At 44.3% G+C, this 26945-nt stretch overlaps 1 protein-coding gene across 2 annotated transcripts in view; it reads left to right on the top strand.

Annotated features, from left to right (window-relative positions):
- SLC66A2 (solute carrier family 66 member 2) overlaps positions 1 to 25616 on the top strand; it is a 67482-nt gene extending 41866 nt beyond the window's left edge. For both annotated transcript variants that reach the window (XM_030943563.1, XM_030943564.1), the window contains 2 exons: positions 1593 to 1809; positions 22868 to 25616. In XM_030943563.1, coding sequence (XP_030799423.1) covers positions 1593 to 1809; positions 22868 to 23075 — 425 coding nt within the window. In that variant the 3' untranslated portion in view covers positions 23076 to 25616. The remainder of the gene's footprint in view (positions 1 to 1592; positions 1810 to 22867) is intronic.
- Positions 25617 to 26945: the final 1329 nt, after the last annotated feature.

Here is a 26945-nt window from a genome sequence, read left to right on the forward strand (position 1 = left end):
GACAGTGGTTTTGCCCCAAGTAATTTTATTCATTTCTGGGTGATGGCTGATAATGCTGCAGGTTGGGTATGGCTCCTGGCCAGTTGTGCCTTCCTCTTTGGTGGCAAAATAAAATGATTCAGCTGGGCGCACTCAGGAGGTGTCCTGAGGTGAGGGTTTGACAAGTACTAAAAAGAGAATAGCTAATAAAGTGTGTCTGAGGGCCAGACTGATACTGATACGAAGGTATGAAGAGATGCAGAATATAAAACTATTACTTGGTGTGTGTATGTATCCGGAGGCAGCCAAGTGCCTATATATCTCACTGAATTTTCTGTTAGTGTTAGTCAGTGGAGGTCGATGTCTTCCTTGCTTGAGTTAGCAGTGGCACTATTTTTGTGGCTTTCTCAACTACTTCTGAAGTGACAGCCGTGGAGATCTTCTAGTGATGTGCTGTGTGTTGCATGGCTTTGGGCTGGTTGTAATGTCCCTGTTAGAACAGTAGTTCATCACCTTGGTAGTTCTGAGGGTCCAGTTGGTCTGAAGTAGGTGAGTAGTCTTCTATGAAAGAAAGGCAGGGACAGCACCTGCTAACAAACAGTTATTGTAGCGTTTTTGTTAAAAATGAAGTTGTTATATTGCTATACAATCAATTGCTATGGGGTTGTGTATTTTATTATTCATCAATAAGACTGCTAGGTATTTCCCAATGATACACTGTTAGTGTACCAAGCAAATGCCATGGTTGGTTTGGTCCTTCTCTCCTTCCCTCAACAGGGGATATTGCCTTCTGTGGCTGAGCATTTCATTGTGATGGATGCAGAAATGGGTGCTACACCTGCACTCCTTGGTGCTGGCAAAGGCAAGAGCAAAGTTTTGTCCTAGAAGTGAAAGTGGTGATGTCTGTGAGAGGCTTTTTTCCAGGGAAAATCTTGCCTCAGTCTTGTACCTGTCTCAGTAAACTGTAGCAGCTGCACTGGCATCTTGCCCTTCCCCACAGGCAGCTGCACTGCGCCAGGGAACAGAGCTGTGGACTTCAGGTGACCTTCTAAGCAGCTTGGATTGAGGCACTGGGAAGGCAGAGATAATGACCTAAGAGAAAGAATACTTGCACTGCGGTGCTTGGGGCCTGTTATTAGTACTAGAAGGTTTTTGTGAAACATTTCCTATGCCAGGAATGTTTTGTGAAACATTTCCTATGCTCCACTAGAGCAGTATCCAGAGTCCTTCATGTTTGATAGGAAGGTATTTTTGAAATGCTTACTTTTAAAAAGTTATCTTTGTAAATACTTTGTTGGCTTGCAAGCCTTTGATTTCTTGTTTCTTTATTGACCACCCCCAAAAAATGATTTTGAAATCAGGACTATTATTTTTTATTTTTCTTGGTTTTGTGGGATTTTTTTTGGAGGGGAGGTGGGGTGGGGGTGATTGCAAGTGTGTTTGTTTGGTTGTTTTGTTTTAATTTTTTTAATCCTATCCCTCATTTTCTACTAACCCCTTCCACCAAGGACTGTGGCTCCCTCATGCTTCCCAGTTCTCAATTCCACCCTGATTAACTTTGAGTTGGTTGGGAAAACATATTTAATTCTTCTTGCATTCCCGTTCTGTTGCAGATTTTGACTTGAACTATTTTTGGCATTGGAGCAAGTTTACAGACTATGTGCAGTGCGTCCTCACGTTCACTGGTGTGACCGGTTACATCACTTACCTGTGGCTGGACTCCTCCCTCTTTGTGGAAACGCTGGGCTTCCTTGCAGTGTTCACTGAGGCCATGCTGGGCGTCCCCCAGCTGTACCGCAACTACCAGAACAGATCGACAGAAGGAATGAGGTACAGTGCCTGTCCTACATCAAACACGTGTGTGTGCCTTCGTGGGGGTTGTCTCTGCATTCTGTGGGAATGCTTTTCCAGGAAGGGCAATGTCATCTCTACAATTTTTACTTGAAAACACAGCAGCAATCAGAGTAGACTTTCTGTCAGTAGGAGCCGGTGCAGCACTGCTGAAGGCAGTGGGAGTTCCATGACACCTCTGAAGTCTGCCCATTATCCAAGTCCAGCTGGAGAGTTCCAAGGTGAAACATGTTCTAGTGAAATAAACATGTGAAACCACTGCTGTTGCCATTAGCAACTTGTTGCAGTTCTACTCAAGCTGTGCTACACTGGTAATTAGAAATGGTCTAAAGAGATCTTGCGTATCAAAAGTAATAAAGAGGATGAAAATATTTTGAGCCTGCAGCCTATAACTATCAGTGTATCTCATATTATTAGCTTTTCCTTACATGTCTGCTCATCACTTCTTCATAATCCATTACTACATTTGTAGCAAATGACATCAGTACTTATTTTTGTGTCAAAGCTTGAAACTGACATTTGCGAAAGTGCCAATATGACTTTTACAGTCATGACTGTAAAAATGTGGGACAGAAAATTTTAATCTTGTGCCCACTCTTGAGTCATGAAGTCAGATTATTTTTTCAAACTGTTTATTGGATAACTAAAATGGTAACACTAAGATTAAAAAGGCAACTTGTGAAGCTTTTTGAGAGAGGAAGCCTTCACTGTGGTGCATCAGTGCACTGGTCTGTAGAAACAATACAGCAGCAAATTCAGTTCACAGAGTGCTGTGATCATTTGTGACTGTCATCTCTTCCAGTGTTTCCTTATGACTTCTCTGCATTCCTTTTAAAATTTGCTGGGATAATTTCTACTTTGGTCAAGACAATTAACCATGCCACCCCCAAACGGAAGCAATTCTGTCCTCTGTTCACACTGTTTGCTTTACTTGTTTGGCTTGAGCATGGTTATACTAGCTACTCTGAGATATTTTCTAACTTGAAATGTTGAAATGTTCAGAAATTTGCTTTGCTGCTTTGGGCATTTTCTCATTGGGAGCCTGTTTTGTACAGGCTTGAATGAGAATGAGTCAGGATTTGCTTCCAAAATATTGGGGTATTTTTCATACACTCACTGTCTTGGAAAATTCTGTACCTGTGATATCCAGAAAGCAACTTATCTGCTAAACAGTTTTTATACTCTAGTTTGACTTTTTTTTCCTTTTCTATTTTTCATCTGTGAATCATAATGCCATATTAATGATGACCACTGGTAGTGTTTTGCTTTTCCTTAACTTCTTCCTGGGGATGTGAGTTTCAGTTTTGATATTTCTTGTATGTGTTATTAAGAAAAGGATGTAAAAAACCTTTGTTCTTTGTAAACTGCTAGGCACAGAATTGCAGAATTCTCATCTAAGACTACTTGGTGAAAGAGTGCTGTGTTTAGTCAAGAGAAAATAGCATAAAAGCTCATGTTTCCTTGTCATGGAACAGAACCAGGTCAAGCATAGCCACGCTGCTTATCACTTGTGCCCACGGTTCCAGAATGCATTCCTCCCTCTGGTTCCACTCTTGAAAAATTACTTTGTGTGGCATTGGACATTGATGGGTCTGGGCACTGATGAAGCAATGCACAACTTTATGCTGTTGTACTGCAGTGGGAGGATATTCATGCATATGTTGGTGCTCTTTCTTTTTATCAAGTTAAATTGTGGTTTTATATATGTTGTAGGTACCAGACACACTTTGTAGTACCATACAACTCTAAATTGACTGCATGTTCTCTAAGCATTGCTGGGCTGTTCCTCCTGTGAGAGTGAGCGACTTCTCCCAGTGTATTGCCTTCTGTTGAAGGAACTGTTGGAAATACTTCCTCTGAACTTCCCTTCCTGTGCCCACGTCTCTAAGAGCATATCAAGAAGAGACCCCAGTCACGGGAACACTGAAGGGAGCATGTAACCATGCAGCCAGCCTACTTGCATGGGTATTTACCAGGTGAGGGCTGGCTGATGCCCAGGTTAGCTGATTCCCACTGCTCTGTGCAGTTATTTACAGCTCAGGGCAGAAATAACCGTGTGTGTGGTTGGTTACATTGTCGGAAGCAATTGCACTGGGGATTCGGGCCAAAATGGCTGGCTGCCAGTCACGCTCTTAGCAAGCCTCAGTGGCAAAGAAAAAGAAATGAGTTTCTAATGTCTCTGTGACTTTAATCTTAATGGGAAGAGCAATGAGTATTAAGCTGTTCTATATAGTGACCTTCTGGTCAATCATCACAACCTGGTTGGAGGTGGTAATTTCTTAAACCACAGTGATTCTGTCACCCAGTGCAGGAGTGCAGTCTGTATCCCTGATAAAGATCACAGCCTTCACTGCTGCCAGAGGGGTGGTTGTTCACAGGTCCTGATGGCTTGGCTTAGAAAAGCTGTAACATGCATCTGGCTCTGAACTGGGACAGAACAGCTGATCCATTAGTTCTATATAGCAAACAAGTCTTTTCATAAAGGTTAACTGTTGAAAAAGAAATGGAGAATAAGGTCTCAGTATGTGGCCCCATCTGATTGGAGTATCCTGGTGGACTCCTCTGACACTCTTGTTTCTGAAAAAAGGCCACACTACCCACAACCCTTTTCCCCCCAGTAACACCTGTTTAAGTGAGAAGTTGGGGACGTCTCATACTTGACGTAGCAGTCATTTCCTGATAAACAAACTTGGAGACCAGGGGCCACAAGAGAGCCAAATGGGAGAGCTGGCTGCAGTGGCAGCCAGGATATCCTTTAGGAGTCTGTTGTGGAAAGGGTCCTATCATCTCACCCCTGTATTTCCATTTGCTACTGCCTGAAAAGTCCCCTACTGAAAATATCCTCTGTGTCTGAGGTAAATGTCCAGAGGACGTCTGCAGTTTAAGCAGTTATGTTTATTGTAATAGAGCATGACTGAGTGAGGGAATCACAGTTATGTGCTTTGTAGTGCTCCTGAGAATGAGTCTGCTGGTTCTTTGATATCTCTGTTCTGCTGGATAGAGCTCCTCACATCTTATTTTTAAGTTTTCATTTTCCCCTTCCTCTCTCATTTTCCTTCTTTTTGTAGGATTATTACTACTAGGTCCTGTAGCTTCCTCCTCTCTTCTGACAGAGCAGAGACCAAAGGAGAAGTTGGAAAGAAATGGAAACAATAAAAATAGAAAGGAGATGCATGCTGAGTAACAGCTTTTGTGGAGTGAAGATAGTGTAATACGTCCTTGTGGGCTGATGGTTGATGGGTGGAAATTTTCCTATGATTAAGTAAACAACTAGTCAAAGCAACAGAAATTTTCATCATGTTCTCTTTGACAATTCACCTGGTTACTTTTGGAATGAGTACTTTATGGAAACTTGGAGCTCTGTTTAAGTATTTAAGTACTTTTGAATGGTTGCAAACCTAAATAGTACAGTAGTAGTTATATAAATTATGGTACTAAAATTGACAGAAGTGCTTTGTAATGAATTGTATTAATACCTATCAAAGAAATATTCGCTTAATCTCCATTCTTTTCAAGAACTAAACTAGTTCTGTCAGGTGACCTAGTAAAAGAGTAATTTGATTACGTTAATTATTGGGGTGGATTAGAATTATAAGCAGTTATTTTAGAAAAAGGACAAAAGCTGCCCCAAAGTTGAAGAGCGTTAGAGTAATTGAGAAAAGAAGGCACTATGACATTAAAAGATAGTTAATCACTTGTAAATTTGCTTTATATTCTGTGGTATAAAATTTCAAGATTTGACATCCAGAACACCTCTCCTCTACCACCTGTTAGGAGTCAGAGCTGCTGAATACTGCAGTGGGGATCTGATGCTCCTTGTTTTATTAACTGCTTTTGTTTTGGGACAAGAAATATAAAGACAGGAACTTACTCTGTCATTTGTCATTGCGTCCCCACTCCTTCTAGGATAGTTACCTCCCCGTCACTTTCTCTTTCTAATAAACTGCATTCATGAGAAATGGTGGTGTTCAACAGGAGGCAGTGGAAAGGGTAGGAAGGTTGGCTCTGGATCTGGCAGCAGCACTGCTGGACACAGAGGTCAGTGCATTGGGAGAACCACATCCTTGTGTGGACAGCAGCTTTTGTGGAGTTACTGTAGGGGGGCATTGTGTGCTTTTGTGCAGGTGTGGGGAGAGCCTCTGAGGGGAGGCACTGCTGTTATGCTCTCCTCATAATTCCATCTGACCTCCCTCCACCGAAGGAGGAGGATGGAGGATTGTCCTGGGGTGACTTCATGATGCTTGTATCCCCGTCTGTCTGTTTAGAAATAAGTTTTGCACCTTTAAGACTGGAAGTGGGGGAGAGAAGAAGCATGGAGTTTATCAGAAACTGCACTTGCTCCCCTGCATCCTGGTGCTGGACTGTGTTGCCTGCAGCACGGACAGACAGCGGGACAGAGGTCTCCTTTGCTTTTAGTTAGTTTTAGCTAGCTGAGGCAGTGAAGTTCCCTGGACTGTGGTTTGTCTCTTTCTTTGGACCTGTTTAAACCTGCTCTGGACTGAACACCCAGAGGAGCACCGGCAGCTCACACCGGTGGCCCACCAGGCTGGGCCTGGCCTGCGGCATTTCCAGTGCTGGAGGGACTGATCAGAGACTGAGTGAGCTGAGCTGCGACCCAGGGAGGGGACTTTCTGAGTTTGTCACCTCCTTCAGAGCAGCAAGAGGTTCTGCTGTTTAATATTGTTCAATTTTTTGTGCTGATGAATGCTTTGCCTGTTAAATAAACAAGTTTTTTCCACTTTTCTCCAAGGAAATCTTTTCCCAAACCAGATGGGGGAGAGGCCACTTGAATTTACTTTCTAGAGGAAACCCCTTCGGAGGTTTTCTCCCAAATTTGCTCTAAACCAGGACAAGGGTGTTCATCTGTACAGTCTGTGGCCAAGTGGTAGGTGTGTGGTCCTACCCAAGGACCGTGTTAACCCTGGGACTGCATGAGGGTTGATTTGCTCCAGGACAGTATTGCATTCCTGTCTGCTGCCCTGCTCCAGAAAAAAGCAACTGCCCTTCATCAAAAGTTTTTTGCAAAGGCTTCTCAAAATCACCTGGCAGTAACTCTTTTTGACTGCCAGCTGCTCCTCAAACCCCATGGAGAAGCAGTTTCTTTTAGTCAGAGCTGCTGCATGGCACAGTCTTCCTAGGTCTAAGGAGGAGGTCTGGCAGTAGGACAGAGGTGGGCTATATATCTTGAAATCTCAGAAGCCACAGTCCATTGGATACCCAAATGTGCCCATCAGTTGTTAGCTTGGAAACATGTGGGTTCAATGAAGCAAGGTATTTTTGCAGCAGTAGTTGGTGTCCTGATATGCAGAGTTGTCTCTTCCCTGGCTGCACCTTGGGCATGGGATGGCCCTTGCTGTGCCAGGCTCAGGGCTGCACGTGCAGCTGCAGGGTCAGAAGGACACAACCAGGGAAGACCTGTGTCATCCCTCTGCAAGCAATTTCCCAGATCTGTCTTCTTGCTCACGGCCAGCTTTCAGTCTGCTTGGAAGGAATCTCCTTTCTGCACAGCTTTGACTGTTGTGTTTGGCTGACATTGGGTCGGGGGTGCAGAATTTCACTGCCTGGAGACAGCCAACACAATCAGTGACTCTGCTTATGTGTTGATAGGAGACTGTCTTGGGAAATCTAGTCTGAAAAGGCTGAATGAGGATAATCTCAGGATTTCATTCAATCGGGTTATTGTGCTATGAAAGAAAAATATTAATTTAGTCCCTCCTGTGGCAGTGCTGGGTCAGTCACAGTGATTATCCTGTTTTAAAAAGCGCAATTCACTGATGGAGAAATAATTGGCATTTATTGTCTCAGAAGCTGCTGGAGTCAAAAGCTGCAAATTATAAAAAGCTTTTTCATTCAAAAATGTTTTATAAGGTGTGCTGCAGCTGTGAGCTAGTTATGAGCAAGTGTTTGTCTGAAATGTATTCAGTGAAATGAGTGTGGTATAAAGACGTATGAAAGAAATAAATTCTATTAAATGATTCTAATATGTATATGTATTTAATACATTGTTTACTTTTCGCCTCTATAGATAATATTAAAAATACTAGAAGACAGTATTTCTTAGAGGGATAAATTTTATCGTTGGTTGCTTTTGCTGAATACTGCTCTATAGCTTTTTCCTTTATGAGACATGTAGCTCTTTATATCATTTTTCAGGAGAAACTTTTGAATTCTGATTTGTCCCAGAGACAAATCCTGGGTTTATTCAAAAGCTGTGAAGTAATGAAAGCTGCTATATTTTTTCTGCCTGTATTGTATTAACCAGTTGCTGTGATGGAGCAACTGAAGGTTTTATTCAGGACTGGCTAACCAATGTCTGGCCACCTCCCTTACTGAGATTTTAGATTTAAGGAGATTGGGCAAGTGCTCTAAAAATGTTACTCCTGTGGTTTCTTGGGATTTTTTAGCCTAAGAGAATTTTTTATTTGTGAATAAGTAAAACAGCTTCAGTAAGTTACTTCCTTTGGAGTAACTTTTGAATTACTTCCTTTATGCTATTTAAAAGAAAACAAAACCCTGTGCTAGAGGGAAGTAGCGAGACTTGTAGATGTTTCTGCTCAGGCACCAACTGTGTATTAGCTTCTTCAGCATAAATTTAGTTCAATTTAAAAGGGAATTCACATCTGTTATGGCAACTTTGTTACATATCTGTGCTTTTTTGGGGAGGCTCAGTAAAGGAGTGAGAGAAATTAACTGGAAAAGAACTTAAAAAGTGCTAAAAATGAGGGAAGTTAAAAGAGAGTGATGCAGGCAATGGCTATATTGAATGTTGTGGCTTTTTTCTCTTCAACTCCTTTTTCTCCCCATCAGAAATTGCATGGATTAGAGCAAAATCAAAGAAATAGGAGTAGGGATAATGGATGCCTATGTGAAAGATTTCCTTTCCTGAGTATGCCATATACACAAAGCAGACACTGACCAGTACAGCAGAGACCTGAGTTAGGAGTAAATTGTGTCCAGTCCAGAACTAACACCAAGGAAGATGTCAAATAGAGAGAGAACTGTTTCCCACAGGCTTTGGCATTGTACCCTCCAGGTGCTGGTTAAGCAGTGTCTTCTGTTATTCTTAAAATAGCAGCTGCTTTATATATTAAACAGACAAAGTAGAGAACATGGAAGAGGGATATGGGAGGTGAGGGCCATTTAGTTCAAAGAAACAAACAATCCCCAATATAGTTTTGTGGATTCAAATCATCTGACCCAACTAAGAAGCAGGTTTTCGTTGCATAAAACATTGTGCAGACAGTCATAGGGACTAAGTTATGAAGAAGGAAGTAGTTCTTGAGGGACTAGTTAGGACCTAAAAGTTAAATATGGGGCCCTAGCAAATAGAGAAATCAAGGTCTTAAGCATAAGCCAGAACTACATCAGGTAAATGTAAAATTATTAGTTCTACTTAAAAGTGGTTTGTACTTAGGGTTGTATAGCCCATTCCTTACTTGTGCTGCCTTTCCTATTGCACTAAGTTAATCAGAACTGTTACTGTGCTTACAAATTGCCTATTTTAAACTATACATATAATTTACTGTAGTTCTGTGATTGTATTCTTTTGTCTTCCTAAATGCTCTTCTTTACTCAGATCCTTGGTTTTCTTTGTGGACCTACAATTGTTGTCATTGCTTCTGTAGCTCCAGCCAGCATTCGTAGTTTTCTGGGTGAGTTTTACCTGTTAGATTGTGTTGCTTTGCTGACATTTCCTCTTCTGCTCCTGGCACTGATCAGCTTGTGGCTATTATCCTTTATTGTGGCTTTTATGTAAAATAATCCAAAGTTTTTCATTTCTGGACCTTGCAAACACATCCAGGTTGGCATAATAGTCAGTGAACAGTTTTCATGACTGGATGGACAAGGTTTTTGTAAGGCTTACTACAAATACCTTGTCTTCTCTCTTAACCTTCTCATTTGTAGTTCCAAGGGGCAACAGGAACATCAGATTCCCTTCCCAAATCTGCCTGTTTTAAGGCTAAGAGATTAAAGAAAGTAGTCTATAGTCCTCAGAAGATTTCTAATTTCTTCTCCCTTGAAAGTATTACTACATCAGGAAAATAAACAGGCTTGGTCTCAGTGCACTCAGGATGAGGGCAGAGTCCTGTCAGCATGAGAACAGGTGGGCTGAAACTATTTTGTTCTTATCCTAGGAATTAAGTGGATCCTCTCTCCTCTCCTCTCCTCTCCTCTCCTCTCCTCTCCTCTCCTCTCCTCTCCTCTCCTCTCCTCTCCTCTCCTCTCCTCTCCTCTCCTCTCCTCTCCTCTCCTCTCCTCTCCTCTCCTCTCTCCTCTCCTCTCCTCTCCTCTCCTCTCCTCTCCTCTCCTCTCCTCTCCTCTCCTCTCCTCTCCTCTCCTCTCCTCTCCCTCCTCTCCCTCTCCTCTCCTCTCCTCTCCTCTCCTCTCCTCTCCTCTCCTCTCCTCTCCTCTCCTCTCCTCTCCTCTCCTCTCCTCTCCTCCTCTCCTCTCCTCTCTCTCCTCTCCTCCTCTCTCCTCTCCTCTCCTCTCCTCTCCTCTCCTCTCCTCTCCTCTCCTCTCCTCTCCTCTCTCCTCCTCTCCTTTTTTCTCCTCTCCTCTCCTCTCCTCTCTTTTTCTCTCCTCTCCCTCTCCTCTCCTCTCCTCTCCTCTCCTCTCCTCTCCTCTCCTCTCCTCTCCTCTCTCTCCTCTCCTCTCTCTCTTCCTCTCCTCTCCTCTCTCTCCTCTCCTCTCCTCTCCTCTCCTCTCCTCTCCTCTCCTCTCCTCTCCTCCCCTCTCCTCTCCCTCTCCTCCCTCTCCTCTCCCTCCCCTCTCCCCTCCCCTCCTCTCCCTCCCTCTCCTCTCCTTTTCCCCTGGAGCAGACCTGTGACTGATGCCCCAGGTTCAAGGGCCTGCACTTCCTGCTTGATTCTCTGCAGGTCTGTGGCCTGTGGGTTGCTGTGCTGGGTCAGCGCTGCAGTCACCTCTGTGCTCGCCTGCTGTGTCTCCCCAGAGCTGTTCTCTCAAGACCTGCAGCAGCACAGTATGAGTTCCAAACACAGTTCTTTTTGTCCTGTACACTCAACACATCTGAGAATTTCAGGAACTGAAGGAAGGGGCAAATGGAAAAATCCAGGAGGGAGACCTTCCTTCCCTCAGCTTCCCAGCACTTCTGACAGCGTGAGCAGCAGTATCCACTTACCTTAAGCATCTCTAAGGTTGTAGCACAGTGTGGGCTGCTAAAGTTCTTGCACATATTGAACTCTTCTCATTTCTCTTCCCCTGGCACTTCATCCCCTCTGTTCAAAAAGTAAAATCAAAGCAAATGACTTCAAACCAAAAGCATTCATCTTTTACAAATAGTTCAAGGCCTCTGTACAGTAATAGAATAAAGCTCTGCTGGCATGTTTAATGAGTGCTCTCTCGGTAGGTGCTTTTCTCTGTGCCCTGAGAATTTGTATTACAAGAGAAAATTTATTGTACTTCTGTTACAAAACCATTCCATTAAGTTTAGGTGCTCCATCTTCCTCTAGCAAGGAAGTGTCATGCAAGATATTTTGTATAAATAAGGTCAGGTCAGGGCACAAAAGATGGGAATTGAGCCTGTCATGAAGATACCTGAGAGATGAAAGTTTTCTAAAAATGTTGTCTTCCTCTGTTATCTAACAAATTTGGGAACAGAAGTGCCTCAGTTCTTGACATTCCAGCACCTGTATTGTTTTGTTAGAATTCACCACAGCAGTTGTATAAGTGGGTTAAGTTACCTGCATGTAAGTGGTTGCAGAGGTGTCTCCCTCAGTGCAGTAGGACTGAGTGGGATTAGAAATATGGAATGGAAGTAAACTGAGATTTGAGTTTGAAGACATGTAGGTTGAGATTTAAGAATGTAAACAGCCATAATGGTAATATTGACTGTGGTGAAGATTGCTAAAGTCAGCAGAGAGGTGAGTAATTTAAGTAGTTAAAGATGAGCCAGAACAGTAGAAAAAAGAGATCAAAGAACCTTAGCACAGGAAATAACTTTGCAGGGTGGTCCAGAAAGACTATGATGAAGAATTGGGTAGAGAATGGGAGTTGGGCAGATGCCAGTGGGTCGCCTACAGAGATTTTCTGTTTCAGCTTTGACCTGTAATGGTTTATTTGGTCCCCTGCTCCTCAGACACAGAGGAACAAGCAAGCAGAAGAAGCGTGGGAAGTGCAGAGACTGACATACTGAATGATGAGCCCAAAAACTGAGATGGGGAGGAAGTGCTCATAGTATTCTTGAGTGGAATGTAGAAAGAAAAAAAATCTTGCTATCAGAAAAACCTGTTTCAACAAGGCCAAAAGGTAGGGTTTTAATTGGTTCAGGGGAGGATGGCTAGGACTGATACACATCTACATCACATCAGGGAATTACATGCCTAGCCAGATGTCCTGGCATTGTCAGGCAAGCTTTCAGGGTAGTTGTGGAAGCCTTGTCCTGTCAGATACTAAGTCTTGTATTAGAGAATTTCCCAAAACAGTATTCATAGTGTACAAGGCAGCAAATGGCAACAGTTTAGGAATGAAGATAGGCTAGGGGATGTCTATCCTTGTTGAGCTGCAGAAACCCTACTGGGGCTGAAATTTTAAGATTTGTTTTATGCTACTGGGATGTGATCATGATGCTTTTATATCCTCCCTGCATCATTCAATTCTGCCTAAAGCAGGGCTTCAAAGCCCTGCAGCCACTGTGGGCAGTGGCAATGTGGAAAGTGGCTCAGAAAGGGTTGGTTTGTGGTGGCACCTGCTGACAAAGCACAGCCTTCTCACTTGGCTTTGCTTTAAGAAGCAGCACAGAGGTGTATGGTGTGTTACTGTCATCAGTAACTTCACTGATGCACCTCTGTGAGCACTTGAGCATGTGGAAGGAAATGGAGAAACCTGGAATTTCAGATGAAGAATTAGGTGGTAACATACCTTCATATAGAGTTTGCAAGGGGTTATTTCAGAAAATCAATAAGGTTGAAAGAAACGTCTAAAATTACTGAGTCCAGCCATTAACCTAACACTGCCGGGTCTGCCGTTATTTCCTTACGGTGCTAAGATGTTTTGGAGGAGAATGCAATTTTTTACTTGCAAATATCTGTAATTCCTCTCCAGACAGTAATCTGGACTTTGTCCCTAAGTGATCACTCTTATTTTACCCTCTAGTGTGTTTGGGGTTTTAATTTCCCCAGTGTTTTCCTAGAACGTGAGAAGCATTTTTACTAACTGAAGGATGTGATTATTCATGAAAAGTAATGACTGCAACATCATTAGATTTTGTCCTTGTAGATGCTGGTTTTGAAGACAAGTGAACTCCAATCATCTAGAAAAAGGAAAGCACTGGAGCTGGGACTGTTACTTTGTGTATGTTGACCAAAGAGGTAATTGCAGTACTTGAAGTAGAAACTGGAAGTGTGCTCAAGCTATGTAATTGTTACCATATGAAGATGAAGGGAAAATGTGCTCAGATTACCTCGACTGGAATGAAGAGTCTGATGATCTCTTGGTTGTGTAGGGCAGGAAGAAAGGAAGATTTAGAAGCATTGCTTTGAGCCTTGGGATACACAGCTGTGCTGAAGCAAACCTCTGTTCCCTCATGTCTTTTGATTACCTTTCAAATTGAATTTGTCCCAAGTTATTTAGAACTAGAACAGGAAATGCACTGAATGGTGTTGCTCAGGGACATTATGTTGATACTTCTTGGCATTGGCCTTGCAGGACATAGCACTGATGTGGCAGTGGGCAGGCTGCTGGGGAGGGGCAGGCCAACTCACCCTGCAGGGAAACGAGCCATGGGAAGAAGTGCTGTTTCCTGGGATTTGTGTCCCTGTGCCCTGCATGGCAGCAAGTCCTTTTATCACCTACCTTTCAGTGCATGATGTGGGGCCCCAGGGTGGGCTGTTTCAAGTAGCTGGAGAGAAGATGGGCAGCAGGAGAGCATCTAGAGCAGCATAAGCCAGCATCTGTTCCTGCAGCTCCACCAATTGTAGGGCCGTGAGTGGGAGGTGAGAGACAGGGAAGCAGGGACGGATCCTTGAGAACAACTTCACGAGTGAGATCTTGAAGAATGGTGTAACTTAGGTGTGCTCTGCACCATTCTCATTACACTGACAGTACCATGTGTGCTGGCAGCTGACTGTGGTTACTGCAAGAGGTGCAGAATGTGATTTTCTGCCCTGGCACCAGAGAAAATCTGGTCCCTGCCATGGCAGCAGGTCTCAAGCTTCCCAGTTCACCAGCAGCAGAAACAGGGCCTGTCTAATCTGTGTTCATACCACATGTCTAAGCAGACCTGAGCTTTGCAGTCTGGCTGTCATCCATCTGTGTCTCCTGCAGAAAGGGCACTGGTGTGAATTGTGGCTCAAATCTCTCCTCTCATCCACAGAAGAGATTTATTTTCACACCTGCTTCATAGAACTTGGAGGTTTTTGTGCTGTTTAAGACCTGCTGCCCTTCTTTCTGCAGCACAAGTTGTAGAGTACTAGAAGTTCCTTGTAGCTGTTAAGGGTTACCAGTTTCTGGACCCCTACAGACTGAACTTTAGGCACAGCTGCTTGGCATAGTTGGAGGCCATATTAGTGATCCTGGACTATCTACCAGCCCTGTGTGGCATGTCCTGTGGTTTCCTTTTGTAACAAATACTGGATTTTGAGTGGATATGCTGCATGAGATCAAAATGCCTGACACTGCCGTAGTTGGGAGTTATTAATGAAAAAAAATAAAATTGACAAATGCCCATTTACCCTGGTTTTTTTTTTGGTGAAACTTTTGCTTAGATGCACCTTTTCGAGTTTGTTTGCCTGATGGTGTTTCAGAGTGAAATCCTGCATTTCATCTTTTCTTATTGATGAGTACAGTCCCTGAAAATCACAGAAACTTTTAGATAATTTGCTCTTGGATTGCAGCTGACTGTGATATCAATTGCTTCTGGATATGGCTTTAACTCAACTGCTTCAGCTTGGTTACAGAGATCCAAAATAAATGCTGGCTCTCTCTTGCTGGAAGCTCCTCTTAACTCCTGCTAGTGTTGTGGGGCTGGACAAATGTCTTTCTCTGGAGATGGTCAGTGCTGCTCCAGCCTCAGAGGAATTGTTGAGAAGTGAGGTAAGGCACCCACACCAAGCAGGGCATGTAGGACTAGTGAACAGTTTCATGCTTGGATTCCCAGCTGGCTGAGCAATATCTAAAACAAGATCTTTGCTTGTTCACACAGAAGGACCTGTCTTAGGGTATGCACACTTAGTTTCCATGTTTTCAAACTTCAGACGCTTTGGATATCTGATCTGTGTGTTTTCTTTTTCTTTTCCTTTTAATAGTTTTTGGCAGGCTAAGCAAATTGGTTAGCATGAGGAGGAATCCTTTTTTTGTTAATCCATATGGCATTTTGTTAGAAACAAATGCTCTATTTATTAATTTTTGTTTGTTTTGTGCAGTGTTAAAAATAACATGGCACTCGTGTTTCATGTTTTCTGGTCTATGTTTCACTGCTGTAGGCGGGCCAGCCTCTGATTGAAGTGCTGTGTTAGGGATGCTTGCTGTCTTTTCTAAGTAGACTATTTTGGAGCTGCAAATGGGAACTGAAAGTTTTCCAAAGTCAGGATGTTACAACTGAATCTGCTTTCTCTTCCAGACATTCCTGTGCAAATGGCTTGTGGGAGGTAGCAGCTTAAAAGGTTGCTGGAGAGATACCTTCTGTACCTTCTTCCTCATTTCCCAAAACCAAATGCAGTGTTGAAAATACTCACTGATAGGCTGCTTTTGTGTGGACTTTATTCCTGAACGAAATACTATATTAGCAACTTTTAAATTATTTTATTCTGCTTTTGTATCCCATCATTCAAAGATTTGGCACTGTGTTTTAACATGTATGAAAGTCAAGTGCTAATATATGAAGAAATGTGAAATCTGAAACTGTGGCAGTCTAATCAGATTTTCTGATTTGGCAAAACCTGTGTCATGGCCAAGATTTGGGGAAGTTGGCCACGATGTGGGGCCAGGATGTGTGGAAGTTGTGGACAACTTCCACTGATTCTTGAACAGAGTCCAGTCTAATTCTCTTCTTTACATGGGTAAAGGTAAATAAATTATATTCTTTCTTTCTCTTATCAAACATAACTTAGAAATTTTGAGTTCATCAAGTGTCTGAGCACAGCTAGCCCTAAGTTTTTGATTGTAGCAGGATGTAATTACATCAGGGCAACACGTTCCTCCTGTTGCTATTTGTGCTGAAAGGTCTGCTCAAACTACTACAGGATTTTTCAATGGAAGTCACTGTCTAATGTCTAATTCTCTCAGTGTCTTCCAACGTGCAGGGTATTTTTGGGTTTGTGTGTTAAGCTACAAACATGCAGAGTCATAACATCAGTGTGAGAAAATCTGCAGTGCAAACAGGAAGAGAGGACTGCTGTGTCTTTTTCCTTCTGCATGTTTTCTGCTCATCCCAGCCTGTGTTCTGCAAACTGCTGCTCTGCATCCCTGCTGCTGTTTGGACAGAGGGTGGCAACAGTCTTAAGACAGACTGGTTCACCAGGGAAGTGGAAGAGGGGGCTTCAGATCTCATATTCTTTTACAAGATTCTTCTTTTTGGTAGTTTTTGTTCTTTCAGAGGAAGGAAGAGGAAAGATGTAATGGTCCACAAGTGACTAATGTTGAGCAGAGTGTGCAAAGACTCCAAGGGAAAATCAGAGACTTGAGACTCTGGTTGCAGCCAGATTTTGTGCAGAAGGAGTGAAGATGTTGAAAAGTTTTGATTAGAATAGTATTAGTCCCGGATAAGGAAGATTGCACCTGAATATCTGGGAGATATAATTGTTTTGTAAATTACTCATCCTCTAGTATAGTTACACAGAAAGAGAACATGGTTTGGGATTTTTTTTTCTGTTTTGAATGTAGCTCCTTCTACATCTAAATAATTCCAGAAATAATTCTGTAAAAATTAAGATTTGTTGGCTGACTGCAGATGCCATGTTACTGATAGCTGCTGTTACCTCTAGTTGCTGTCACTTCATGATTAATATACAACATACAGGGAACCTGAATGAAAGAAGGTATTCCATGAGAAAAGTGAATGCTGTTTTCCAGCATGTAATTTATTTATTTAGCAAATGAAGATGGGTACAGCTTATTTATGAAATCTGCTGTCAGTGGTAGAGAACAGCAGCACCATAGGGCATTTTCGTATTACCATATTAAAAACCATCATTTAGCAAGCCACCCCTAATCTAGTGTCTGATCAGAAGGGCTGGTGTCTCTCTGAGAATTAATTCCAGCAACAGAATAAATAAGTGCCCTTTCAGCTTTTAAAAAAAGTTGAAAAAAATACCAGTTTTTCCTTTTTGTGGTCATTTGCAACTTACGCAGACTTGGCTCTGGCTGTTACTACATTAACAACTCCTTCTATTGAGCTCAGCTGTGAGGAAGGCACTTGCTTTTTAGGAGGTTTGTTGTCATTGGATACTGCGGTGCTGATGTACGTTACTGGGAAGTGCTATTTTTACCGCAAGTCTGCCTCAGCCTCTGGCAATATCAGCTATTTGAGCACAGTTCCTGCCTCTCCAGTTGGCATCTCTGTTGTCACACAGACATATGCTGCCATTTGCTTATTTCTGCATCCCCAGGTTGCTCTCTGGCAGTGCTCACCCCTAACCTGCTTGCTCATTTGTGCTAAGAGCAGTTGTGCTGTCCTCCTTGAGCATATCCTCCATATCGACAAGGTGAGCATTACCTCTCCCCAGCTTAGCTTTGGGCTGTTTCAGGAAAGAAATATTTACTCCTAAGTCCTGCTTTGCTTTGTAGCCAGTGCTGCACAGAACAGCTTGGTTTGTGTGACTTTGCAGATAGCAGGAAGATAGAGTGTGAAGTTGGTCATTGTGAGACAGTCTGGGAAATTTTTGCTGCACGCAGCCTCTTTGTGCCATGCTGTCCAGTCTCATGCAGTGTTGATGGTGGGCCCTGACTGCCTGTTGTAGCAAAGCCTCCTCTGCATTAGCAGTGCAGCATTTTCTCTTGCACTGTGAAGCCAGGGGTCAGACTCTGGTGCACCAGTCTATGATCTACCAGCCCACAACACCTGGCACATGGCAAAGGTGCAGATCCATGGGCTGAGGTTGGTTATAGGAGCATTGCCAAGACCACATGGTGGATCCTGCACTTGGGTTGCAACAAGCCCAAGCTACAGACTTGGGAAAGAGTGGCTGGAGAGATCCTCAGTAGAAAAGGACCTGGGGGTGCTGGTTGACATCCACCTTAATATGGAGATATTTTAAAGATGTGCAGATGTACCACTTAGGGGCATGGTTTAGAGGTAGACTTGACATGGTTGGGTACGTTTAGGTTAATGGTTGAACTCAGTGATCTTAAAGGTGTTTTCCAACCTAATGGTTCTGTGATTCACTCAGCAAATACAGGGTTACAGTAGAGCAGTGAAGCAAAGGCTTTGGTGTGCTCTCCCCTTCTTGCTTTTTCTTCTCCACAACCAATTGAAAATTCCCATTTCTTCTGGGCAGTAAAATGCTTCCTTTTTTGCAGACACTGCTCTTTTCTCCACCAGGGCAGGTAAGGGGCAGCTATCTGCCTGAACTAGAATGGTGTCTTTCTTGTCTACCCCAAAAGTAAGACCAAATATAAGAATTACCTCTCTTCCCCAGGTGACTGGGTAAAGTTGAGAAGCTGCAGACAAAAACTGGCTTTTCTGTGCAATGTGGCATCCTGGAGTGACACAATAGCTGGAAGGTGTGAGAACAGTGACAGTGTATCCATGCCATCCATCCCTCATGGTCCTACACACACCGCTGCGTCATTGCAAGTGACATCTGCATATGCAACAAGGACAGAGCAATTGCAAATCCCAGACTGGGAGGAGGACCATTACAATTGCACTGAGAATCTGGAAACTAGGACTTGACAGAAGCTGTGTTGATGGTGTAAGCTTCATCTAGCCCATCTCAGGCCTGTGATGTAGTGGGGGCAGGGCCAGCTCTGTTTCCCCCAAGGTGCCACACAGACACTCAAGGGGTTTCCCAGCAAGCTGAAACTTGGAGGCTGTGTTTGCAGACGGGTGCTGGTTGAGATGGGAGAGAGCCAACAGCAGTTGTAGCTTTTCCTCTCCTTGGAGTGAGACATGTACTGACTTGGAGAGAGTGCTGGGGGCACTCCGGGGTGCTTGGAGTGGTGAGGTGAGGGTCCTGGGCCAGCAGTGGTGAGGTCAGGGTCCTGGGCCAGCACACCCCTCTTTGCTCATTCCCATGGTGGATTGATGTTGGCTAATGCCAAGTGCTTACCTCTCATACCACTCATACTGCTCCTGCTCCTGAGCTGGACAGGGGGAGAGAAAAATACAACAGAAGGCTCATGGGTCAAAATAAGGACAGGGAGATCACTCACCAGTTACCATCACAGGCAAAACAGACTCCACTCAAGGAAATTAATTTAATTTATTGCCAGTCAAAATCAGAGTACGATAATGAGAAATAAACCCAAATCTTAAAACAGCTTCCCCAGACCTCTCCCTTCTTCCCAAGCTCAATTTTGTTTTATCTTCTCTACATTCTCCCTACAAATGGCACAGACGGACAGGGGATGGGGGTTGTAGTCAATTAATCACATGCTTTTGCTGCTCCGTCCTCTTCATGCTCTTTCCCTACTCCATTTGAGGTTCCTGCCAGGGAGCCAGTGCTTAATGGACTTCTTCAGTGTGGGTCCTTCCCTTGGTATGCAGTTCCTCATGAACGGCTCCAGTGTGGGTCCTTTCCATGGGGTGCAGTCCTTCAGGGATAGATTGCTCCATCCATTGCTCCAGGGGTCACAAGTCTTGACAGAAAGCTGCTCCAGCTTTGCTGCTGTAGGCTGCACTCTCCATGGATCTCCCAGGGACCTGCTCCAGCACAGGCTTCCCATGGAGTCACAACCTCCTTTGGGCACCCACCTTCTCCAGGGTGGGTTCCTTGAAATACTACAGGTGGATCTGCGCTCCCCCATGGACCCCCGTGGGCTGCAGGGGCACAGCTGCTTCACCATGGTCTGCACTGTGGGCTGCAGGGGAATCTCTGTTCCACTGCCTGGGGCATCACCTCCCCCTCCTTCTGCACTGATCTTGGGGTCTGCAGGGCTGTTCCTCTCCGCTGGCTGCTTGGTAGTGCAGCAGTTTTTTCCCCTTTCTTCAGTATGTTATCCCAGAAGTGCTACCACTGTCACTGATGGGCTCAGCCTTTGCCAGTGGCAGGTGCATCTTGGAGCCAGCTGGCATCGGCTCTCTTGGACTTAGGGGAAGATTCTGGCAGCTTCTCAGAAGTCAGAGTCACTTTGTAGCCTGCCTCCCTGGCCCCTGCTACCAAAACCTTGCCATACAAACTGTCTACCCCAAATTCAGGTCATTTTCAAGGACTTGTGTACCAAGTTTCCAGTTCTCTTCCATTCCTGTCATTCCCTGTTCTGTTCCAGTCTCTTTTTTCTATCCTCTCCTCATCAAGGACCAACCTCTTGGCTCCTCTCCTGTCTCCTTTGCTTTCCTCTATGGCCCTTCATTGCCTTTTCTCTCCTCTTGCATGACACTTCCCATCTTCTTGCTAAGCTCTTTGTGATTACCCCATGCACCTTTTGGTCCCTGCTGGATGTGCTCCTTTTGTCCAGTCCCAGCCTCTCCTCTGGGAGGGCAGCCAGCACTCCACAGTCACTACTTTGCATCAGCCCTGAGAATAACTTGGTGCAGCTGCAGGACTGCAGCATTTTCAAATATCAAGCATTTTCTGTATTTTATTTTCATTGTACCTTGGTGATTTGCAGGTTTTCTCTGGTTCTTTGTCCAAGCTGGACAGAAAAGGATGTGAGTTTTTTGATACACAGACCAGTGGCATTAGCTCTTTAAACTACCCTGTAGCATTTTTAAGATCATTTTTGTCAAGGACAAGTTGAGATTTTCATGTGTGTGGAGCATTGTCATGTCCTAGTGAGAACTCCAGGCATGATGATGATGTCCTTGAGAGTCAGATGTATGAGCTGGAGTGTGGGCTCTGGAACATGCAGAGGCTATCAGAACATGCACCCAGTTTTCCAGCTGGTATTGCAGACTGTTGAGTTCACAGGTGGCTTCCTAGCAAACTTGCTTCCTAGCAAAACTTGCTTTGGCATGCCTGGCACAGCATGTGACACAGTTAGAGGTGTGCTTGGCTCCTGTGGTGCTGCTGAACTGCAGGTGTCCTTAAGTTTTCCCTCAGTGATTGACTTTTCTTTCTTTGAGGGGGTTAACTCTGTTCAAAAAATCCCCGCTGGCTTTCTCCATTGGGAATGAGTGACAAATATCCTTTGTATTAAGGATGTTTGTTAAATTCCTATTCAGCTGTCTCATGGTATCTCTGAATTGCCCTTCTGTCAACAGTGAGCAGTTAGTTTTATCGGCCTGGTTGAGCATGTGCTTTTAGTGAGGATGCCTAGCCATGCCAGGACATATTCACAATTTAATTGTGATCAGTTGCCCAGCAAACACTAATACACTTAAAATGAAAGGAGGAGAAATACTGACTGCCAGCAAGCAAGGTGCCAGTTTTATTACCCTCAGAGTTTATTGCTTTCCTAATTAAAATCTCAGTCATTCCTTGACCACCACCTGCATCTATAAACGTCCTGTAAGTGTGATGTAAGGTGGCTTGGTGTGACTGGGAACATACACAGGGCAGGTGGTGCAGGCTGTTTGCACCAAGCACAAATAACATGTAGAGTTCAGCAGTTTTTTTCTTTTTCTGATTATTTATTTACATTTTTAGAATGACCTTGGGTGGGAATGACTACTCACTTAACCCCATGTCCTTGCTTGCAGTTCTACACAGATTCTGTGGAAGGTCCTGATTGTAGACCTGTTTTGTGCCCTGGGCCATGTGACCCAAGTTACAAAAGGCTCCTGTTTCTGTGGTGTGATGGAGCTGTACAAACTGATGCTTTTGTCCACCCTTCCCATGTGGGGAAAGAATGGGCTGCAGCATTTGGCTTGCAATGGCATTATGTGCTTGTGCCCAAAGCACAAATCCTGTGAGCTCCTGCCTGAGTGTTTGAAAAATGAACATTAAGTCCTGCCCTGCTGCATGGGCCTGACTGTGTGTGGTGGAGTCTGTGCTGACAAAATGTAAATTGCTTGTAATTATGACAAATCATGTGCGGTGCTCATACTGTGAACTACAAAGCTTTTGTCCACTGCTGCTTATCCAGCTGCTTAAAAAGCTCTCCTGATAAAGTGCATGAAGCTCAGAAACAGCCTTCCAGGTTTAGTTGTTCACATTTTGTTGAGGACACTGAAAATAATTTGGTCTGTTTGAAGAAATTGCTTCTATTCCCCAGAGTTTCTCCTGATGTGGGGGAGCAGGAGCTGGACTACAGGACCGGGAAATGCTTAGCAGAAGAGGAAGATGAAAGCAAGTTTGGTTATTAAAAGGAACTTCTGAGCATTGCTCTTGATCTGTGTCCTTGATAAAAATCCCTAGTGCTGTTCATCCTTCCAGTAACAGCTGCAGGCATGTAATTTCTCCTCTTTCTGTATTACTGGACAATCTGTCTGTCTGCTTTTTTTAGTTAGGCATTTTCTGCAGTAAGAAGTGGTTTCTTCTATCTGTTTTGTTTGTTTCAGCAGATGCTAAAAGCATGCATGCATGAGAGAGCAATCTGTATGTTACTTTACCTTGCATGAGCACAGAATGGCACACACAAGAAGTAACTGCTGGGATGAGTTGTTCTTTTCCATACACTGTTTTACTTTGGTCTATGGTCAGTGCTGTCAGTATGTGGCAGCCATGTTTACAGAGCACCACTGAGTTAAATATCCTAGCTGGAGATTTTAAAATGTTTGATACCTTCATATCCACAGGTATTTGGAGCTGTGCTTGCTGAGATAAGAGTGCAGCAGTTTGTGGAGCAGAAAGTTTGATCCTCCCTTTCAAGTGCAGTGCTGCCTGTCTTGGCTAGGCACGCTGTCTGCCCCTGTCCAGGGGAGTCCCAGCCCACTGCTGGCTATAAATCCTACCTGCAGTAGGTGGGATCCTCTGGCACAGCAGGTCTAATCCAAAACCAAGTTCTCAGCAAACACTCTTCCCTTTCTTCTGTCTTTTAGTATTAAGATGGTGCTGATGTGGACCAGTGGGGACACGTTCAAGACTGTTTACTTCATCCTGAATCAGGCCCCTTTCCAGTTCTCCATCTGTGGACTCCTGCAGGTATTTGTGGACATCGCTATCCTGTTGCAGGTTTACTTGTACAGCCACTACCCTCAGAAGCCCGTGTCCCACGCTGCACACCCAGCCAGCACCAAGGCCCTGTGAGGAACTTGGCTGGGCAGGTTGCAGGTCAGCAGAGTCAGCCGTGGCATCTCTTCTTCCACTTGTAAATACTCCTGTGTTGCCAAGTTGAAAGCAGAAATGAGAACAAGGATGGAAAATACGGCTGCATGTGCAGCCTTGGAGGTTCTGTGTTAAATAACTTGCTCTGTTTTCAGACTTAGCTGTACAGAACTGTTTCTTGGTGGGGGGAGGGGCACTTTATTTTTGCATATGTACCTATGAGCCTTATTAATTCACAAATGTTTGTATATTTAATCACAAGGGCTGGATGGTTTGTGTTTTTAATGCTATTTAAAAGTGTTACACCACAAAAATTATAGGATATTTTGTCTGAAACTTCTACCTATTTATAAAATATAAAGTCTTTATATTGGCAGGAGGTTTGTGGCATATACTAGCATTCAGTATCTCCACGATGGAGGAAGCAGTATTGAAGAGCAAATCCAGGAGCTTTCTCTTTTCCCTATAAGGGTGTCTGGTGAGTGAAGGTGGGGGTGGGAGGCCCTGCAAAGAGGTGAGCAGCCAGAAATGAGCCGGCCACAGATGCTGTAAAGCTAAAGAGTTAGCAGATGTTAATCTCTGCTGTAGGAGGACACATGGAGGAGATGGTGGAGGGGGTCTGATGGTGCTGGAGTCACATCCAGAGCTGGCACAGCCAGTCAAACATCCAGGCAAAAGGAGGAGCCAGCAGGTGATTTCTGGGAACGTAGGTACTCATGCTTTGAAACTGTGGGGTGTGGGAATAGCCTGCCCTGCACCTGGGGGCAGTGCTGCCCCTGCAGCTGTGCACAGGACACAGCTGGGCTGTAGGGTCTTTCCCAAACCAAGGGGCCAGCAATGGGCATTGCCAGTATTGCCAGGCAAGTATTTCTAGATGTGATTGAGCCACAAAGATAGAAACAGGTCCCCTTTGATTGGCTCAGAAATGAAAAAGTTTGACATGGGGGAACAAGCTGTATCCCCTGGAGTAGGACCAGCATCTCACAGCTTGATTTGTTGAGGCGGAGATTCGTGTTCATGTTGTTCAATGCCAGACAAGAACCAGGTTATGTTTTGGGGTGTTTCCTGCATTGGCCCATTTTTCTTTTACTGTTGTGAACTGTTAGGCTCTTAAAGAAGAGGTTTTTCTCTTTTAGAAGAATGAGCAGGCTGTACTGAGAGGAACTGAAAGAGCAGAGTTCATGTAGACGTTGTCTCTAAAGGCCATTAGCCAGCACAGGTCACCATACTCTGTCTGTGACATGCAGCTGCTGGTGGTGTGGACCCGTGGGGCTGTGACCAAACCCCTGGGCTCCTCTTGTGACACTGCTGTCATGAAACTGCCCTGGGTGATGTGAGGAGGCCGTAGCAATGCCCTCGGTCCCAGGAATAGCTGTGCCTGTGCTGCATCCTTCATGAGGCTTCCTCCCTCTGCTGGGTGAGTCCTGTCTGGCCACAGGCAAGGTGTTGGACGGATTTTTCAGAATAATTTTTTTCTCTAAGAATAGCCCAAGAGCTTCCGTTTTCTTAGCAGTGGCAGCAAGTCTGAGGGTTGATGACTTCAGTGTGTAAGTCAGATGCTTCCCCTACCGCACTTTCTTTGGGAACCTCACGATTTGAGCCTGGACTGTCTGGATTGGTGGCAAACTGTGCAGTGGAGGGGAGTCACACTGTGCCCAGGCACTGACGCCCTGCTCTTTGTTCAATACCATACTCTTCTAGGCCTGAAGTGACCTTACAAAGACAATGTACTCAGCATGGCAGACTATGAATGTTTTGTTCCTCTCTTTTCTCCAGTGTTCTGGTTGTGCTAAAAGAACATCTGGGCTTTTGTCTTTTTTAATTGAAAACGTAACAACTGGCTTCTCCGGTATGCTGCTTTAATGAGGATTGTATTTCTACTGTTAGAAAACAAACACTTTGTTGTGGGTTTTAATTGTCTGAAGGGTTTTTTTAATAACTTGTAATGGTAAGATTTTTGTATTTGGTGGTCTTTTTCTAATATTTTGCAAAACAGGGATGCAAGAAATTTCTGGTTCATGCAAGAAACATACTTTGGTATGTTATAGCTTCACTGGGAGTGCACACTTTTGACCACCTCTTTGGCTTTGAACTACAGATATTACTGAGGATAAAACAATTTCTGCTTTTTCCTTTTGGGATTCTTCCTTGGGTGGATTCTTGAGTCTAAAACCAGTACCTAAACCAGCGAGCTCTGTGGACCAGTCTCATTTACACCAGAGCAGCAAATGCTGGAAGAGAAGCCAGTGAAACCATGTCTAAGTCATCTTTTGTATGTGGCATTTAGCAAGTAGGACTCTTGGCCAGGAACTCTAGAACTTCTTGCAAGGTACTTTAGGGACAAAGTGTTACAGAACTTTTGTTTTGTTCTCTAATTGTCAGGAAGTATCTGTTTCAATGATCACCTCAGAGAATAAGAAATTGCTTTCTTTAAATACATCTCTTTGAATGTATGGCACATTTCACGGACTTCATTTTTTCTGTCAGTTGCAATGTTTTTTTTAATAAAAATTACCTATTATATATAAATTGCAGTGTGGCTTTGTTTTGTTCGGGTACAAAATGTGTGCTTCTTAACTCTTATAAATCTTCTTGTCAGGAGCATTGTTGATACAAATAACTAGCATGGTTTTTCCTTCTGATGGGTGAGTAAGCACAAGGCAGAAATTGTCCTGAAGTCATGATGCACAGCAGGGATTCTGGATTTCTGTTCCCTGCTCTTCCATACATACCAGGCTAAATTTAACCATCGAGACCACATAACTTGTGTTTGCAATGCTCACAGTAAAAAACAAATTACTAACAGATTATTACATAGCTTTAAAGGGACCCTGTATCAGGCAGGCTGCAGAATGAGGTTGAAGATGGGATACAGATGAGGGTTGTGCTCTTGGCAGCCTCAGCACAGAAGGTGAAGACACTGACTCTGTCATCTCATGGCCAGCTACTGTTCTAAGAGAAGTCTTAACCACCCTCCCTGTTCCTTCTGGATGGGAAAACAAGCCAGGGCTGTCAGGAGCAGCCTTGCAGCTGCTGTGCAGCTCCTGGATCCTGCCAGGCTGCTGATCCAGGATTTTGGGCTGCTCTGGCATGGAGAGGTGGTTTGCTATTGCTGTGTGCAGTGCTGCAGGAGCTGCAGAAGGGGAGCTGGGGAGGAGAGAGTGGGGCTGGAGGTGTAGGAGAGAGGAGATGTGGGGCAGACTGAGCTTGTTCAAACAAGGGTTTGAAAGGTGATACTCCTGAAGGGAAGGGATAGAAGGAAAACCAAAACATGAAGGTAAATCAGCAAAATGGGCAGGAAAGGAGGAGGAATATGAGGGTGGGGAGTAAGCCCTGCCTGCTCTCTTGCAGTCTGCTGGCAGTGGAGACCCAAGCAGCTCTCACAGCAGTCAAGCCTGATCAGCACTTGACGTGCCTGCACCTTCTCTCCCAGCCAGTGCTGGTATTACTGGCTGCTGCTTTGGCATTCACTGTGGGGAAGCCAGTGGTGGGGCTGGCCCCAAAGGAAACAATGAGGAACCCCATCTCTGGGTGCTGCACCAGCCCAGCCCTGCTGGCTGCTGCAGTGCTGCCCCAGGCCTCCCTCGGGGCAAATCTCTCCCTCTACTGTGCATGGCAGGCAGTGGTCTGCACTGTGACTCCAGGGAGGGAGAAATTTCATGGTTAGATGTTTGAGATGCATGCAGTTAGGTGCAATTAAAAAACAAAAGTAGGACATAAAATAAAGCTCACATTTGGTACTGGGTATTAAGCAAAAATGGGCCCACAGGTTCTGTTTGTTAAATCTGATTGTGATCCTTAGGCTTGAGAGCCAAGCAGGTTTCAAGGACCTGACTGACAACTGTAGCTTTG

This window comes from Camarhynchus parvulus, chromosome 2 (assembly GCF_901933205.1).
Source record: "Camarhynchus parvulus chromosome 2, STF_HiC, whole genome shotgun sequence".
Taxonomy (NCBI): domain Eukaryota; kingdom Metazoa; phylum Chordata; class Aves; order Passeriformes; family Thraupidae; genus Camarhynchus; species Camarhynchus parvulus.